The sequence below is a fragment of the Sceloporus occidentalis genome, unplaced genomic scaffold (assembly GCF_023333645.1).
Source record: "Sceloporus occidentalis isolate IW3139 unplaced genomic scaffold, rSceOcc1.0.p SCAF_19, whole genome shotgun sequence".
Classification (NCBI taxonomy): domain Eukaryota; kingdom Metazoa; phylum Chordata; class Lepidosauria; order Squamata; family Phrynosomatidae; genus Sceloporus; species Sceloporus occidentalis.
The window spans coordinates 14322451-14340468 of NW_028316999.1; the positions used below are offsets into that span (position 1 = coordinate 14322451).

The 18018-nt window shown below is 33.7% G+C and overlaps 1 protein-coding gene across 1 annotated transcript; it reads right to left on the reverse strand.

The window, feature by feature from the left end:
* Positions 1-432: 432 nt before the first annotated feature.
* LOC149302480 (T-box transcription factor TBX18-like) lies at positions 433-17589 on the reverse strand. The gene is made up of 8 exons (XM_089482628.1): positions 17355-17589; positions 15711-15897; positions 14009-14110; positions 12532-12703; positions 9501-9668; positions 7552-7616; positions 2894-2988; positions 433-1148 (listed from the first exon to the last, which is right to left on the reverse strand). The coding sequence occupies exons 1-8, from the start codon at positions 17587-17589 to the stop codon at positions 433-435; spliced, it is 1740 nt and encodes a 579-aa protein (XP_089338754.1).
* Positions 17590-18018: the final 429 nt, after the last annotated feature.

Consider the following 18018-nt stretch of genomic DNA (forward strand, 5'->3'; position numbering starts at 1 on the left):
ATTTACCAGCTCAACAGGTAATTCAAATTTCAAATAAACATGGTAATAAAGCATTATTCTTTAAGGATCTGTATCGCTTATTTTAGGTGAAAGAAAAGTTTAGAAAACATGTTGTATTATTCACAAATATATGTAATTGATTTCATAACTTGACAGAACTTAAATTATTAAAGGGAAATCAGTTGTGATATGCATATTCATGAGTGGTTTCCTGCTCAGGAAGGTCTCAAGTGCTAAGAGGTGCAAAATAAAATTGCTTGCTCCTTCCAGATTAAAAGGAGGCTATGTCTTTCATTCTTTATGGATCTGAGTATCAGATTGTTAGGTGCAACATAGTGCATTTGTGTTTTCAAATATATTTACAAACTAAGATATGAGAAAATTAAGTTGGCTATTCAAAAAAAGTAAAATATACTTGTGTTACATATTCCATCAAACCATGTGTGCAGATACTTGAGAAGATGACAATGTTAAACTCCCCAGACTCCTAGGCTCAAAGTAATTCTGTTGCCCTGTACCATTAAGGATGTGTACACCTTCCACAGGAGGGAGAATCTGACGATCAGTCATTGTACCACTGGGAGAGGAACCCAAAAAACTTCCCTGCGTGGAGACAATTTTTTCAGGACTAGAAGCCAGTTTTGGGGATGTAGAGAAATTGTATCCATACAAAGCGCATGGACTGTGCAGTCTAAATGTATTGTAATGTGTTTGATGGTGCTGGTTGCTGCCAAAAGCATTGCTTGTTGGAGAAGGCATAATGTACTGGAGTTGCGGAGACATTCCTGAAATTTGCATTGACAGGCTAGACGGGGGGCATCCAAAAGCTTCATTGTCATTTCCAGTCATAGACATATTCACTGATGTACTACTTGTCATTCCAACGTAGGCAGGGGTCCTTGGAGTGCAAAAGGTTTCACTTGTTGAGTTTGCAAGTCTGTTGTACGTTTCAGCGAGTGATGTGCTATATCTGTTAAGTGCAAGGCTGGATCGACCACAGGCTGAGTAATCTCCAGGATTAAAGCCACAAAGCTGGCTGGTGTTTGTATTAAGATTAAATGCTGGAGAAGAGCAGGGTGAACCAGGTAGCAGGTGAGAATGGGTAGCTGAAGTTCCAGAACCCGAGAATAAAGAAGAAGCTCCAGGGCCTCCTAAAATGCAAATTCAATTTTAAATACATGTGCAAAAAATGAACTAAAATAGTTTCAGCGGAAAATGTCTCATTATATTCTAGAAATAACATTAACTATACTAATTATTCAGCATTATAACAGATTTACAAATATGGTAATTGAGGACATATTTTTATCCGCTGCAAGAATAGTCCACAAAATCTACCAAGTGCAGTTCCCCCCACAAATATCTATTCAATTGCTTTTTGTTTCATACATTCAAAGTTATGCATGTAACCTTCAACACCTCTATAAAAGCCAGCTCCTAATCCCCACAGGTAGCGCTAAGTATTCTGTATGTTATCAAAAAAAAAACAAAGGGATCGATCCAGCATTTGAAAAAAAAAACTTCCAGCTTTATTTTACTTAATGATTAAAAAGCATAGTTCACGCCTGTGCATCCAGTACACAGGAAACCCCAAATCTGACGCGTTTCAAGCGGTACCCCGCTCTTTATCACAGATAACTCACCACTGAATTTGTTTCCCTTAAGTAAGGGAACAAAAAGGGGGGAGTGGTGAGATTACTAGTCATCAACACATGTGCAATTAAAATCCAATTACAAAACAATTAGATGCAATAAGATGAAAAAGACTAATGTAAACAGCGTGAGCACGGCAACACAACCTACAGCAAATATATACATATTATTTGTGGATCAATAGTGTTTATATATGTCAATGAGGCTATTACATGTATATTGTGTGTTTTTTAACCTGCTCACAGTGCTTTAATATCACAGGGAGGTGCATAAACATATAGGTAATATTTACCACTTGCATAATGATCTTAAATAATTTTTGAATAAAAATACCTGATTTGACCAAGACAAAATTGTATCAAATAAATCTTAATCATAATGTAACAATAATTCCTGTTTAATGTTAAGTCCCATTGGTATACAGGTATCAAGAGTAAACTGCCAAAAAGCTTCTCTATTTTGTAATCTTTTATGTAAATCACCTCCTCTAAAACCAGATTCTGTATGTTATACCTTCTTACTCTAGCTATCTTTCTTATAGCAACAGTTTTTTTCCCTGTTTGTTAGATGTTTCATAAGACTATATCCTACTTGTTTTATGTAGGCTGTAATTCTCTGCTGTGCACTCCCTTCTTTTAACCTTTCTTGATCAAGGTCCCATGTACAATGTGTATTAACTATTATATGTATGATATGTATTTGACTTTGTATAGTAAAATATGTTAAACACATGTAACTCAGTTTATGAAGAAAGTTTGTTCCTGTACTTGGTATAGTAAACAGGACTCCTGTTGACCAGTCACTATTTGCTTTATGCATTGACAATTTCTGTATATTACTATAAAGGAGCATATCAGTAATATAAAAAACCAACAGTGTGAACAGAGGCCTTAGTGGGCTTCTGACACCTACGGTTACCATTAAAACCCAAGGCAAATACATAAAGTCTTACATACACCAGAATAAAGGTCTAACACAATCAATAATACTTCAAGCATTACTGAACAAATATTACATTTTGTCTTTTGTTGACCTGTTTTACCTATAGTAGCCTACCCAACAGGTTCTACATCAAAAATGACCCAGTTTACATTTCAGAATCTCCCCAGCTTACTTTAACTCAAAGTGACCAACAGCCATAGTTTTATACTAGAAAATTATCAAACATGCTAAACATTCATATTTCATTTTAACTATGTTTATGAGAACAGTTCTAATGAGCCCACACATTAAGTTTTACCTTGCTTAGAGATACCAGGTATGTCCTCAAAAGTAAGTGTTCTCAAAGATGGTCTCCAAAACGCATATGACTCCACCAAGGCTTCCAAGCCCATCCTGAATACGAATAACATAAAAAATAAATGTATACAAGTGTATATATATATATATATATATATATATATATATATATATATATATACATAGAGACGGTTGCTTACTACTTCAATGTGAGTAGACACTGTTTCTCCTAGTGGCCCTAATGAACACATATATTTTTTTTCCTTTTTAAAACTCTACAATAATTCATTATCAGTAATGTTCTGAGCTAATCAAGCTGTACATTTTTGAGCTATGAAAACTTATTTATGGAATCTGTAATTTTTGGTCAGTTTGAGGTTCTTCTCTGTCAGGTGTATTTAAATACACTGCAACATGTTTAATGCCTGAAATATAATTTCTTTTTTGAATTAATGTTTTTGCTATATTGTATTTTTTTATTCTAGAGTTTCAGGAAGTCGCTTGTTCAGAGGTTCACTTAGACCAGGCATGTCCAAAGTCCGGCCCGAGGGCCAATTGCGGCCAGTGTTCTGGACTGATAAGGCCCCCCAGATAAGTTGCCCAAATATAGATGTTTTTTTGATATTAAAGGCATAGTGATTTAACACCTGTTTAGATTTGTCATCCAAGTCACACAATGAAAAGTATACCGTTTTCAATAAACTTTGCATAAACTAGTTAATTTGCATTTAATTTTAATGGTTCAAAGAATGTCAGGCAAAATGGTCGGCCCTCGCACTATATGTTTGATCAACTAGATTTGATCAATAGGTTAGCATTATGGGTTAACATAGAGTTGGCATCACGGGCCAACCATGGTAACAGTTAAAGGCTCCTTTCTTTCCATCTATTTACTCAATGGTTTGATCAGCTTTATCGAGTCAGTGGTTCTGGTGATACACAGGTGTAGGAAGTGATTGGGTAATTTTGTTTGATGGATCTACTTAAGCGGCTTTTAGAACCTTAGTAGACATCTTGATAAAGGTTCAGGACACAGACTGAAACATCGATGATGATTTGTCAATTTAAATACAAATTATTGTTTTACACTTACAAGACCCATGAGTGCATGCTTACTATGGACTATTATTTATGGCCTGGCATGCACTCAGGTGAATAGGCTCATCAATTCTTTTGTGAGACTCAGTGCGGCCTTACATAAACTTTACACATAAATATATATACACACACACATATATATATATATATATATATATATATATATAGTGAATATATATCAATAAAGCACTAAGTAAAAGGAAACAACAGTAATTTTGGTCACTCGCTGCGTTATAAACACTCTAAAGCTGCAACAAATCTGTCCAGTACTAAAAAGTAATGACTTACTCAAAGATTTGCAGAATGTTACGAGTTATTGTATGTCCTGATGAAGTTGTAAAAGTAAGACATTTTGATTAAGTGGTCTCATAACAGCAAAAAAAATATATACCGGGTAATAATAAACTTCTAAAACGTCTTTTATTATAAGTGATTTGTTTTTATTTAATGCCAGGTTTAAAGCTGTATTGTAACTATGAAACCATTTTTATACCAAGCTTTTTCTGAGATCCCAGATATTGTACAGGCAACCCCTATAAAGCATTTATTAGCTGAAGCTGGGCAACAAAAATGCCTTTTTTTGCAGTAACCCAGACTTTTCACTTCTAGTTAAAGAGGAGATAAAAGGTACCTCCTGGAGAACTATAGCCGGGGCGATAATTTATACAAGATGCCTTCGAACAATTTCCACGTTTTATCACCCTTTAATTTATGCAATCAAATGGCCACATTTATTTTAGTGAAATACTTACAATTATTTAAAGGGACGAAATTGTTTTGCCTTCCTGGTATAACATTTTATTAGGTCAAACTCAAAGATTAACTAAAGAAAGGAACTTTATTCTCAACACATAAATTACCCTTCACTCTGCTAATATTCCACAGGATATCTTTTAACAGCTTAAGCTTCTGAATTTTATTAAATAAACCCTGCAACTGTATACAAGGATATAATTATACCCTATATTTGCATGTAAAATGTATATATATATATATATATATATATATAATTTATAAATGACAAAGGTATGAGATGCTTTAAAAACAAGTGTAAAGTTTTTTAATCCTTAGGAAAATACAAAATGAATGTTTACTCTTAAAAGGGTAAATGTTAACAAATTATGAATTTTAGTTGTATAGCTTAACAGCTATTTAACAAAAAAGTAATTGCCACCACTTTAAAAAAGTTAAGTATGGATTAAATGATTCCCAATATTTAGAGGACCTATTTTAAATAATTTAGTGAGTCATTGATGACATAAAGATAAACAAATTAGGGAAGCAATAAACATGTTAACAAGTGTTAACATTTTACTAAATTAATTTTATAAAATACTACCTAGAAAGAAAAGTTATCAGATCATCTTTTCAATTTTGCCATAGTTTACAATTTAGATTTTTTTTTTTTTTGGTTAGATATTGATGTTTACAGAAATGTGACATGGGATCATTTTATTGTAAATAGATGAAACGTGCAATTGTAGAACTGCATATTTCGCCAAAGATTTACTGAGTGATTTATTTTAGAACAATAGAACAGTAAGGTACATCTAGTCTTTAATGCTGAACATTGCATAATCTCACTTTTTTTGCCGGCAATCGATAATCTAATCACAAAAATGTATCATTCTGTTCATTCATGAAAAACAGTTAATAGACGAGGGTATAAACATTGTTTTTGTGCTCCATACGAGAAGGAGCTTTGATAAAGGGAAACATTGAAATATTTAACTAAACATCTAGATAAAACGAATAAATATGCAATAACCATAAAAAAATGCACATTCAATTAAACTGTTTGAAATGGGGGGTTCACAGGAATTAACCCTATTTTCAGTCTTAGTTCTTTGTAGTCTGCACACTGTAAAATCCATGGGTCCCAGTGCCTTAGATGTTAGTAGACTAATTCCAAGCTTTGATTAAATCACCTCTTAAACTAAACCAGATTTTAGGCTGTCAGCTTTTTTAATAGATCAAACAAATGTGAGAGGCTAGAGGGAAAAAGCATTCCTTTTTATAAATGAATAAACACTTTTTTCAGAGGGGGCAAAAGCCTTATATGAGAGAATTTGCTAGCTGTTTAAGTAACACCAAAGATGTTTTTGCTACTCTGTGTCTTGAAAATAATACAACTAGAACAAACTGTTGGCTACTAACTCATGTATCTGCCCCCCTTACACCAGCCATCACACACCACTCCTAATATTAAAGTAATGGAATTAGAGTAAACTCAGCCCTACAAAATGCTTGCAAATATGATTTTACAATATTCTTGGTTTTCATTACTTATTCTTTGAAACTGTGAAAATTAATGGGGAGGATTCAATATTGAAAATAAAGCTATCCAGTAATTTAACCCCTTAAGGACAATGGGCGGTCCCAAAATCCATTAAAAACAATGCATTTTGAGTACGGGCTTTGTCATTAACAGCAACCTTTTTGTAAAGTGCAATGGGTGAAATGAGATTAAAAAACAGTGATACGTTTGATCTCAGATAATGAATTTGGTCCAATTTATCTCCATTTGATGATCTATATTCAATATCTTGAATGAACGTTACATTCTAAACTGATTTTTGCCTTTGATAAATGAATTAATTTTAGCATACATCACTATTATACTACTATAATAACATAACACATTACATAATTAAACATTATGTAGTGATAATTTAGGTAAATATGTAACAACTATATTCTATAGAATAAAATCATTTTAAATAAGAGTATTTCCCATCCTCCAATAATCATGAAGCAGGCAAGGATCATACAGTATGATCAGCATATAGGCAAATGTAAATGGAACCTTGAAAAAGTGAGTCCACTTTAGCACAAAATGTAATTCAATTATAGTGAGTTCTCTTTCATTTTGCAAATAATGTCAGTAGATCACTTTGGGATTAATTTGTGCATTATAATGTACCACAAAACATCCCTATAAATCAAAGATATTCCTAGGGTATTACTAAAAGAAACTAATAATCTGCAAACAAGTGTTAGAAATCAGGAACATAGCAGACTACAAGTTATGGTGACAGGGTGCATAATATGTGCATAGGGTTTTTTTTTTCAGTGTTCTAGATCCTCAAAGGTCACTATAATGTGTGTTTAAACAGCATACAATAGATGTGCCAATAAACTACCCTACACTATTCTTCTTCTAAATGCCTTATTCAGGTACATAAATCTCTATAAATAGGTCATAAAGTCACATGTAATCACATGTCCCTCTTTGGCTCTTTGATATGTTGGGATGTACAGTATGGTGGTAAGTTAATTTTTTAGACTTTCTGCCATAATTGCTTTTTTTATGCATAACCACTTTTATGTCTGCTTAGAGCCAATGTATACATTGTAATGATTGTTAAAATCCCAGGTTTTGCATAGCTGCACCTCTACCATAATCTATTTTATTATTTTCATAGAAACTTCTAAGTAGATGTAAGTATAGGCTTAGTTTCCTTCTACCTTCATTGATAGAAAGCATATTTAACAATGACATATTAGTAAAATACAGAAAACAATAGTTTTAAAAACACAAATTTAAAGATTGTCACTAACCTGTTACGTCCTGAATCTCTAAATCCTTTAGCAAATGGATTTCTGTCAATCTTCAGCCTTGTTATCTACAGAAAATCATATAAAAATAAATATATAAAGAATACATTTTACTAGTTACCAAAAATATTGCTATCCTTAGCAATGTAATCAAATAGCAATTACAAATGTACAGAATAACAAAGAAAAATATTTATTGTTTGTTAGTGGTTTTCTTGATTATTCCCAAAAAATCAAATGCAATGAAACATTGAACTTGACAGCAGACAAGAATCATTCGGCCCATCTAGTTTGCCCATGTTTCTTGATGTAAGACTCTTTTTCAGTACATTTTTAGGATATCTTAATGATGTAACCTCTCCCACTTATGATGGGAAGATGTTCCACTTATTTACCACCTCAAAAAGGTCATGTTTTATCAGCTACCTAGAATTTTTGACAAATGCTACTTTTAAGTTGGTCTCCTAATTCTAAAAGAGATCTGGCAGCTTTGGTAAACACAAATGTTCAAAAGAAGAAACCTCAGTATGAGGTATGTATTTCTCTACAGCTGAGATACCACTAAACTGGTATATTAAAATAAAATAAAAAGTTATCTATTTTGTTTGCTTTATTTATTTTAATAAGATTCTTCCCTGGTCATGTGATACGCATTTAAAAAGCCTACTAAATCAAGGAAGTGTCTTCATTTAGGTACATACATACACACACATTTATGTTTATATAAAAAAAAAAAATAGAAACTGTAGTTTTTTAAGATCCAATCTTCTTTCAAAAAAATATCCTGTTTACAAATGCTACAATAGTTTCTCCAATCATCCCAACATGTTTTAAAATTTTAATTTATTTTGTAGAAGATTGTTTTGTATACAAATATTTAAATAGGGACTCGCTGTAATAACACTTGCTGTACAAGTCAAATTCCAAGCTAGAAAATACTCCAAATTATTTAAGCATTCCATTAAACATATGTGGAGTGCACAGCATGCATAAATCCAATAAACTCTATCTGTGATTCCCTGGGAAAACAAACGTAATTCGCATAGAATGTGTTAGGAAGCCTCCCCTTAAGTATTATCAACTTTGCTTAACTCTCTACTATTACAGTTGTTGTTCAAATAGTCTTTTTGATATAGTGATAATATAGATATGTCAGTTCATAGCTTTTTATTGTGTATATTGTATTGACTTTACCAGAAGTAGTGTAGGTTCTCAAGTGGAGGCGGAAAATTCTGACAACATAGTTATTACTAGGTCTATTTGAATTGCCAGGAACTATACTTAAAGTTTTGGATGGCCTATCAAAAATATGTCTGGAAGCCTTTCGGAAAGCAGTAAGTTTAATAGTCACTTGCATTGGCCTGTCAAACCTGTCCATGTATCCAGAATCCACCCAAACACCAAACCAGGGCCGGACTGACGATGACAGGGCAGCACTGGTGATGACAAAACAGCCCTGGCACTTTAAGGCCAACGGATGTCCGATGACCTGAGTGCAGCTGATGACATGATATGCGCGGCTGCACGATAAGTTTTTATGCTCACGTAGTGACGGTGGCCAAACTTGCTGAGCGTGTTACAGTGTCCAGGCTTGCAGCAAACCCAAAAAGATGTATACAACACCTGGGTTTTATCAACTATCAGAAACATAGAATTCAATAGCATATAAGAACTGGCTGGACTGTAAAGACTCAAACCATAATCCGTTTTCGGCCCTTCTTATATTCAGGATAGCCACATGCATATCCCATACATGTTTATATACTCTTACTTCAAGGAAAGAGGCAAATCTTTCTCCAATGATGTTGTCTCACTTGAACCAGTGCACATTGCCAAGTTCCATAGCTCATTTCATAAATTCTTATTTCGACCAAAACGCATAGGTGTAGCAAGTTAAAAACAGAGCAACCATCTTCCAAATGAAATGATCAAACATTTACAGGATGATTTACCTGTTGATTCTGATAAGCTGTGACAGTAGTAAATATGGTTTCAGGGAATGAGAATGCTTTCTCCCCTTCTCCAGCTGGAATAGGCTTCACTGGTGAAAGTTCATCACCACAGTCTTTCCTGATGACATGGACACGTGGTTGGTATTTGTGCATTGAATGAAGGATAATCTGAAAGTAATTATAAAAAAATTTATATAGCAAGAAATATTTCAGACTCTGCCTTCACGCTAAACATTTGTTTTTCAATAGCTACAAATGCTAAGTTTAAAAAGGTGTTTTAATGTGACACATTAGGAATACATTAATTTCACATTTATTCTACAATTATATTCTGGGGGATTCCAAATTCTTCTCTGATCATAATGATTCTCAGTTGAGTGGCCATCGAAACTATGTTTTAAATTGTGGCTTGGTTTTCATCCTGAAACTTCAAAAGCTAAAACTAACTTACTTTAATGCTGATGACTTCAAAATCTTGGTTGAAGCCATGAATAATGAAGAACAAACTGTGAGGAAAGCTGTACGTTGACCATTCTTATACCCTTTTGATGCAGCTAGCTGATTCTAAGCTTTTCATGGAAACAATAAGCACTATGTCTTTCAGTAACAGAGAAAAAAGTCACTTGTTTCCAATTATGAAAAAAAAATATTTAAATAAACTACCATGACTACATTTTGATGATAGAGAAAAACAACAGTTTGACATACTTCTTGTTAAGAAACTTTAAATATTCATTGTTGTTACTGTAGCTGCTTTTTGAAGGTGTCAAACAGAGCACTTCAGTTTTATAGTTCAGCGCCTTTTTACATATTAAAATGATAAAAAGGTTGATTAATGCCTGAGGAAGAGACCTAACAACTTGGTCTCGAAAGCTCACTATTAAACTCTCAGTTAGCCAATAAATGGTATCATTTTAACTATGCTTTGTGCCTTTTTACCTAAGCAAACTGCTATTAGGTCTTAAGTCCCAGAAAGGTAATAATATTCAACTGGTACATTATTCTCAACATTCCTTAAGTCAAAAAATATCAAAGCTACAACTTTATGCTGTATTAGATATTTAGGCATCTAGATGTAAAAAATGTCTATTTTTCAAAAGCATGTCCCTCTTCAAAATTTCTGTCACCAATTCTTATCACACATATTCATAATTTCCCATTTGTACACTAATCAATGTAAATGGAATATGAACTTCATAGGATAATCACAGGAGGAATGGTAGATAATATCTCTAACATTTGGTAACTCGATTACAAAGGATTTATGCCTTCCCTTTAGAAATAACTAAATAATAATATATTTTTTTCCCCCTAATCACAGAGAATAAAGGCTTTTCATAACCTAGGTTATTATTTTAAAAGAGTTGTTTTTTAACACATTTTTAACACTGTGCAAACAATAGTAAACATTTTTATGTATTGATTTACATTAGGAGACTCCCACAATTAAAGGAGCACTTGGAACTTAAAATAAGAGAGACAATTTAGCCTGTGTAGCTGGCTACAGGCAAACTGTCTTTATTTAGCACATGGCTAGAAGCTATTTTAAACCTACTTTCTCTCTCATTGATTCTCTAGTCAGTGAGGAGCTCAAAACCAACACTCATTTAATACACAAACCCATAACATACACTTGGTTATGAAGTACACAGCTTCTTATGTGATATAAATAATAAGAAAAATAAGACCCCTTTATTTGTCTAGAAGACTACAGCCAATGTATTTTGAGTGCTACAGTATAGCAATGAGCCACTTGCAGATCATGCTACTGTTTCCCTCCTAAAATAGCTGTAATTATAATAAAATTATAAAAATATAGCCACAAATTTTAAAATACACAGTGTTTTTAAGCAACAAAATTATATCTAATGGATTATACATTTGCAAGAGCAGTACCTGCTCCTGGTCCCTTTGTTTTCTTGATGTTAGTGTTATTTTTGTATATTGTACATTTTTATGTTGTTTATTTTATATCTGCCTTCATTCCCTAATAGTCATAATACTCTCTATATAGTAAAATAATGAATTCGTGAACAATTTGTGAATTCTCAACTTAAGAGCTCTAAGCTAATATAATGATATGATTATAGTTTTAAGTGTAAAAGGGACTGCTTATTTTGCTTATCATGGGTAGCACAATGTATGTCACATGCTTTGACAAATGTAAATGTGGTAAAGTAATATTGGGTGTCAAAGTTACATGCCACTACCATTAGTTTGGGACCACTTCGCTTTTGTTATGGAAAACAAGGACATTTGTAACTGTGCTTACATATTTGCAAAAGGGTTTTCCAATAATCAATTAGCCTTTTAAAATGAAACTTGTTTAAGCAAACACAACATGCTACTGGAACACAGGAGGGATGGTTGCTGATAAAGATATACACCTATGAAGATATTCCATAATGAACAAACGCTGCTTTTCAGAAGGACATTTTTAAGTGACCCCACACTTTTGTGTAAGTTAGAAAAATTTAGGAAAGATATGAGATGCAGGTACCTAATATAAGGATAGTTAAGACCAGCCTAAATATGGTGACTTTTACTTAAGTGGATTCAAATATATTCTAGTGATAAATGTATTCATCATACTAAATATGTTTACAAGAAATTTAACTATAAATAATATTTTTTAAACTATTCAAAAGTATTTTCTTCTCTGATCTTGTGTCATATTTTGATTGCATAGCCCAACTCCTCCAATAAAATAATAATTATTGATTACATTTGTGTCCATTCCCAAGTAACTCATGAATCAATATGAATTTATTGTTTTTACAGATTCATTAATATTGTGGCAGATCAATCTTGTAAAGAGATCTTAAATTAATTTACAAAGAGATGGCCACAGATATTTAGAGATAAATTCCTTATTTTTTAAGATTAAGATTTTGTGGTAACATGATCCACTACAGCACAAAATATGTAATTGTAACATATAACCATTTACAACACTTAGAGGCATCATGACATATGTATGCTATTAGTAAGAGGAATGCACAAGCCTTTATTCTATGATTGGAATACCCACATGTCCTTGATCATCCAGCTCATTATTGGTAAGTTTCAGTTTGTCGAAACTAATGACTTGTCTCATCCAGGTCTCTCCTGAAGCTGGGGAGTCTGGGTGGATATACACTCGTGGAGGCACAGGTGAATCTGCATTGCCTGCCACCATCCATTTTGAACTGTGGTAGACATAACTGTATGGGAAAAGAAAATGGTGGTAAAAGTGCAAATACATAGTAATTATCTACATATATATATATCTATATATGTGTATATATATATATTAATAATACATATATATATATATATATATATATATATATTTATATAGATAGATATATGTGTGTGTGTATATATAGTTACAAACAATAAATATTATATTCCATTGTATGTTAATACTTGTAACTGTAATACACATCTCACCAGAAATGAAGAAATCAAACTATCAAATCCAATTCAATTATACAGGGAAGCTAATGTTCAAAATGTTCTAGTAGTATCAAAAGTCACAAATGCTAACACCAGAATGCATTGTACAGCCCACCTATAAATTACCGTGCCGTAAAAAGTGTAAGTAAATAAACAGACAGACTCTAGAACAGTTAATAAATAAACATGTTAAAACAATTAGGGCTCAAAACCGATCACGGCAGCCCCGATGGACTCTATGGATGATATTTATTTTTTAGAAATATAGAAATGAACTTTACACGCCTGTCTGTGTGCCTAGTTACCATTTCCACTAGAACTGTCGTGACAATACAATGAGAATAACACGTTTCAGGTTTAAAGGACTTTAATGGAAACACACTCTTTCCTAGTAACATGTATTTAAATGACTGTCTGTCAAGTTTATAGTCCAGCATATATAGTGCTTTTAACCCATAGTGTCCCAGGATATCTTAACCTATAGTGAGTATGTGGCTAAAATGTAGAAATTGGTGGTTACCACCTCGTTACATATCATATATATATATAGTATACGTATAAAATAGTAAGACGTCTGCAGTGTTCGATTCAGATATAAAAGCCATGGTCTAATTTAATAATAAGTCGGACCTTTTTTGTGAATCAAGCAGAAATACTATACTATACTAATAAATAACAGTTATCGCTCCTATTTATTAAGAACAAATGCTTCAAAACATTGTTACTTGTAGTGTGATTTTGAAATTGAAAACAATAGAAGGTTAATGCTCTGTGTCACCGATTTAAAAAGTTCCCATCACCAGTTTCCTATTTGGGAATCTCAGGTTTAGGTTTATAAAACGTTTTTGAATTTCTATTTGTTCCGAAATTACCAAGTTTTCATTTGTTATCACACAACATAAGCAAAGACTGGCAAAAATAAATATGCACTTATAGTTTACAAATACATGATTTAGTCTTATTAATCTTACTTCATACGATAAAAGACCGAAATAGCGCAAAAATAAAATCAAGTATCATATTTAGGTAAATAAATAAAAATAATAAAGGAAATGTGCAGGAATATTTACCGATATCTCTTATTATCGACTGGTACGATATCCATAGCAATATAATATTGCTGGTGAGGATCTAAACCTGATATTTTCACTCTCATTGCTGGAAACATTCGTCTAAAAAAAAAAGAATTAATATCATAGGTTTAGTTAAAGGAAATACGGCAATGCTGCTACTACTAAATAATAAAGTCTTTTTCATGTAAAACGGAATACAGAATTTTTATATCAAACATTCTGTAAAAATATAAGCCAACCAATGTATTTCAAAACAAGTTGGAGCTTTCACCTTGATGTTGAATTTAGACATATATTCATTGGCCTAAAGCAGTTCTTGATCGCAGGGGGAACCTTGCATTTTTATTATTGTTATTTCTATTGTTTTGCTGTGGTGATTGTGTCAATTTGTAGCATTTTCCATCAAAATTTAAATATAGCTTTATGTATAGCTTTATTTAGTGCAGTAGTTTTAACCTCTTTAAACCACTTTTACATTTGAAAGAAATGGCCCCTTGCTAGTCAGCCCAGTTAGAGTCCCCTGTGAATGGCAGACCCTGTGTATAACTAATATAAAGCCAACTATATACTCTTATTTTTGGCTTTTTTTCTGTGCACCTGTGTCACAGAGAGAGACTTTGGCAGAAACTTCACTGGACAAGCCCTGCATTGTACTGTTTAGATCAACATTCAAATTCTTGCTGTATACTTACTGAAATCTAGACGCTAACATATGGATTTCATAAAATATGTTTTTGCAATATTTAATAAGCTGGGTTAGTGGTATAATTTCCAGGGTTCTTTATACGTATGTCTTTGAACCGTGTCCTTTTTGAATAAGACGGAATTCAAGGATCTGGGTGTAATGAGCAGTAAACCTTTAGAATGCTGGGATTCTGGGCTCCTGGAATAAAGTTGCCATCTGCACACACTTCATAACTCTGTAAGCTTCAATTTAGGTGTGGGCGACCCAGTCTCGCTAGCTTTAATATATGTTAATCTGTATGTGAACCTCCTGCAGCGAGTTTAAAAAAAGGAGGAACCACAATTAATCACTTTCACCAGATGAAGATGTTTTTTTTAACAGATTTAACAAAGCATATTCAATTTTCATTACATTTATCCTTGCAAATTATATATATCAATTGAACTGCGCCTTGTTATTTTAACAGCAAACTAACTTCCCGATCTAGGTGCTTGTTTCTTGACACATCTGCTGGGATCACTGGCTAAGTGTTAGGTCTCTAATTGTAACACTATAGGACTCTAGATGCAGAATCTGTCTATTAAGTAGGGCCGCAGCTTTAGTCCTGTATAAGTGAAAAGGTATATTTTAGTCCCATTTATGCTCCTGATCGCCTGTTATTATTAGCTAACACTCTGGTGTAAACTGTTTCCCCGAGTGGATTTTGCGATCATCTCATGGCTCAGGTAATGGGATAATTAACGGTGCATGGGATCTGTCCAACAAATACATCACCATGGAAAAACTTCTAAATGAAACGACTGAACTCTACCAAAAATGAGTGTGCCCTACCTTGTCCAAGAGAGTGTCAATAGCTTCTCATGCAGTAAAACCAAATCCAAGCCTGTTGATGGATTACAGACTCTTGGCTGATCTCACTGGCTTTTAACTAAGCTGCAGATCAACCTTCAAATGGTTATGCTACAGTTCGGATATTTTCACCTTGTTTGAAAGAGTGAATGAAATTTTCCTCACCTCCCGGCCTTGGTGATGATCATTTCTGTCCCGATCTCATGAAAGCGCTTCCACAGCTCCGCTCCTTGTAGATCTACTCTGGGCAGTGGGGAAGCTGCCACTGGTGTTGGGACAACCGGTGAGGACATGGGAGAAGAGGTATCAGTACCAGAAGATTTCACTGCCCCATATCCTTCTTCAGTGGGAGCTGTGAATCCATATGGAACAAATTATATAGTGCACCCAACCAGCTAATAATGGACCTATATGCATTTTTGTATATCTTTCATGGCTACTAACTACCTAATAACTGTAATTAAACTGAAATGCAAAACGTAATCATGTTTTCGTTTGTCTGGTTTGAATAAAAAAAAATAACGTTAAAAAAATTATAATAATAGAAACATGAATCCATCATCAGTTACCGAATAAATATCATAGATCATGTCTGTCATCGCTTAATTTCCAGACAGATTTATTTTATTATAATGTGATGGTTCCTATAATGTACATAAGGATTTTTTTAAATGTAATAAAATGTACTAAATTATTTTATTATATATATTTATATTTTTAATGTATTACCTAATTATTTACACACACATCTTTATGTACAATAAAAATAAGCAGAAGCTTGACAGTAAAAGACAATAGCACTTACTAACTGATGACAAATTCTAGTATTAGTACTTATAGAACAAAAGCAACATCTGTGAGCTCTTTTCATTATTTCTATTATATAGCTACAAGACTAAACTTAATAACCTGGTAAACTGATTTGTTTCATAGCAAATAGATTAGTCATTTCCCAAAAAGATAGTACTTTCTATCTATTGGTCCCGAACAAGAAGCTTAAAAAATAAAAATACATAATACATACTGTATTATAGTATTATAGAACTTTGTATCAAACATTTCGGTACTGGGGGCTAAATTCTATCATCATGGGACATATTGTATTATAGAACTTTGTATCAAACATTTCGGTACTGGGGGCTAAATTCTATCATCCTGGGACAAAATATATCCCTTTTTATTGTTTCAATAGCAGAGCACAGGAATTCAATCCCTTGTGATCAAATTATCACAGATAACACAATCCACTCTAAAATCACATTAAAATGATTTGAAGTTATTTACTACTAGGGGACTTAATCACAGCGCTATTAATTCGGGACAATTGGAATTTAAAGCTATTAATATTTGATTAAATCGGGAATAAAATAATAATACATTTCAGTTACAATGAAAGTGCAAAAAAAAAGTATTAACCCCATCCCAAATTGTATTAGAATTAGTATTCAGACTAATAAGACTATATATTTTTGACATGTATACTATATCCTATATCTATCTAGATATTTAGATATATACAGTTAAATCCATACCCTATTTTTAGTGTATCAATTTTATGAATCCACGCTCATATACATAGCTGATGCTTCTGGACTTGCATATGTTCTAACTATTTTAAAAAAATAATAATAATAAATAAATAATAAATGTAATTTATATAAAACACATAGTGTATTATTAAGTCGTAACACGGGCTGTGACTTCAGCCATAAAGAGAGCATTGATCAGAAACATTCTGACAGCATTAAAACCCTAAGCACTGAGTGGCTGCTCCAGTTCTCATGCAGAGTTCCGTGTAGTGATACTCACAGGACCCCAGTATGCTGCACACAGAGTGCTCCAGTTCGATGGCTCCGGATTGCTGCAGCGGTTTGGGGGGCAGATCCGATCCCTCTGTACAGCCCCTCTCCCCAGGGCCATCTTCCAGTTTTCTGCGCTTCTTTTTCTGCTGTTGTTGGTGCTTCTCAGCCCCGATGAGAGCCTCCACCGAAAACGCGTGAGCTTTCAGACTCAAGGTGCAAGGAGACCTTCTCTTCTCTGCCATCCCTCCTCAATGGACTCAGCCGATGTGCCTGCTTTACTCCCAGCTTGTCTCCTATACACCCAGGCCCGCTTCCTACACCCGCTCCTAATCACGGGGCAATCTCTGGAGCGTAAGGTGGTCTCTCTAGCATAAGCACCGGGACATACCCTCTTACAACAGTCGTGAAGTTATTATAATCCAGTCCTGTGGAAATCCAGGTGATCCCAAAATATGCTCAGGATTAAAAAAAACAACCCCTCTTTGAGACGTTTTCTCAACCTCTTCTCTTCCCTTCCCCTACTGGCTTGAAGATCTGACTCGTCTGGCGGGCCAGGAAGGACTGACACGGGTTAGAAAGCGCGCAGGACACAAATTAGAGCTTGTAATTGAAATTTGTAGCGGCGATCTGTCAGCACTTGCAAGCAGGAGAGCGCTGCAAAGGACTTGCTC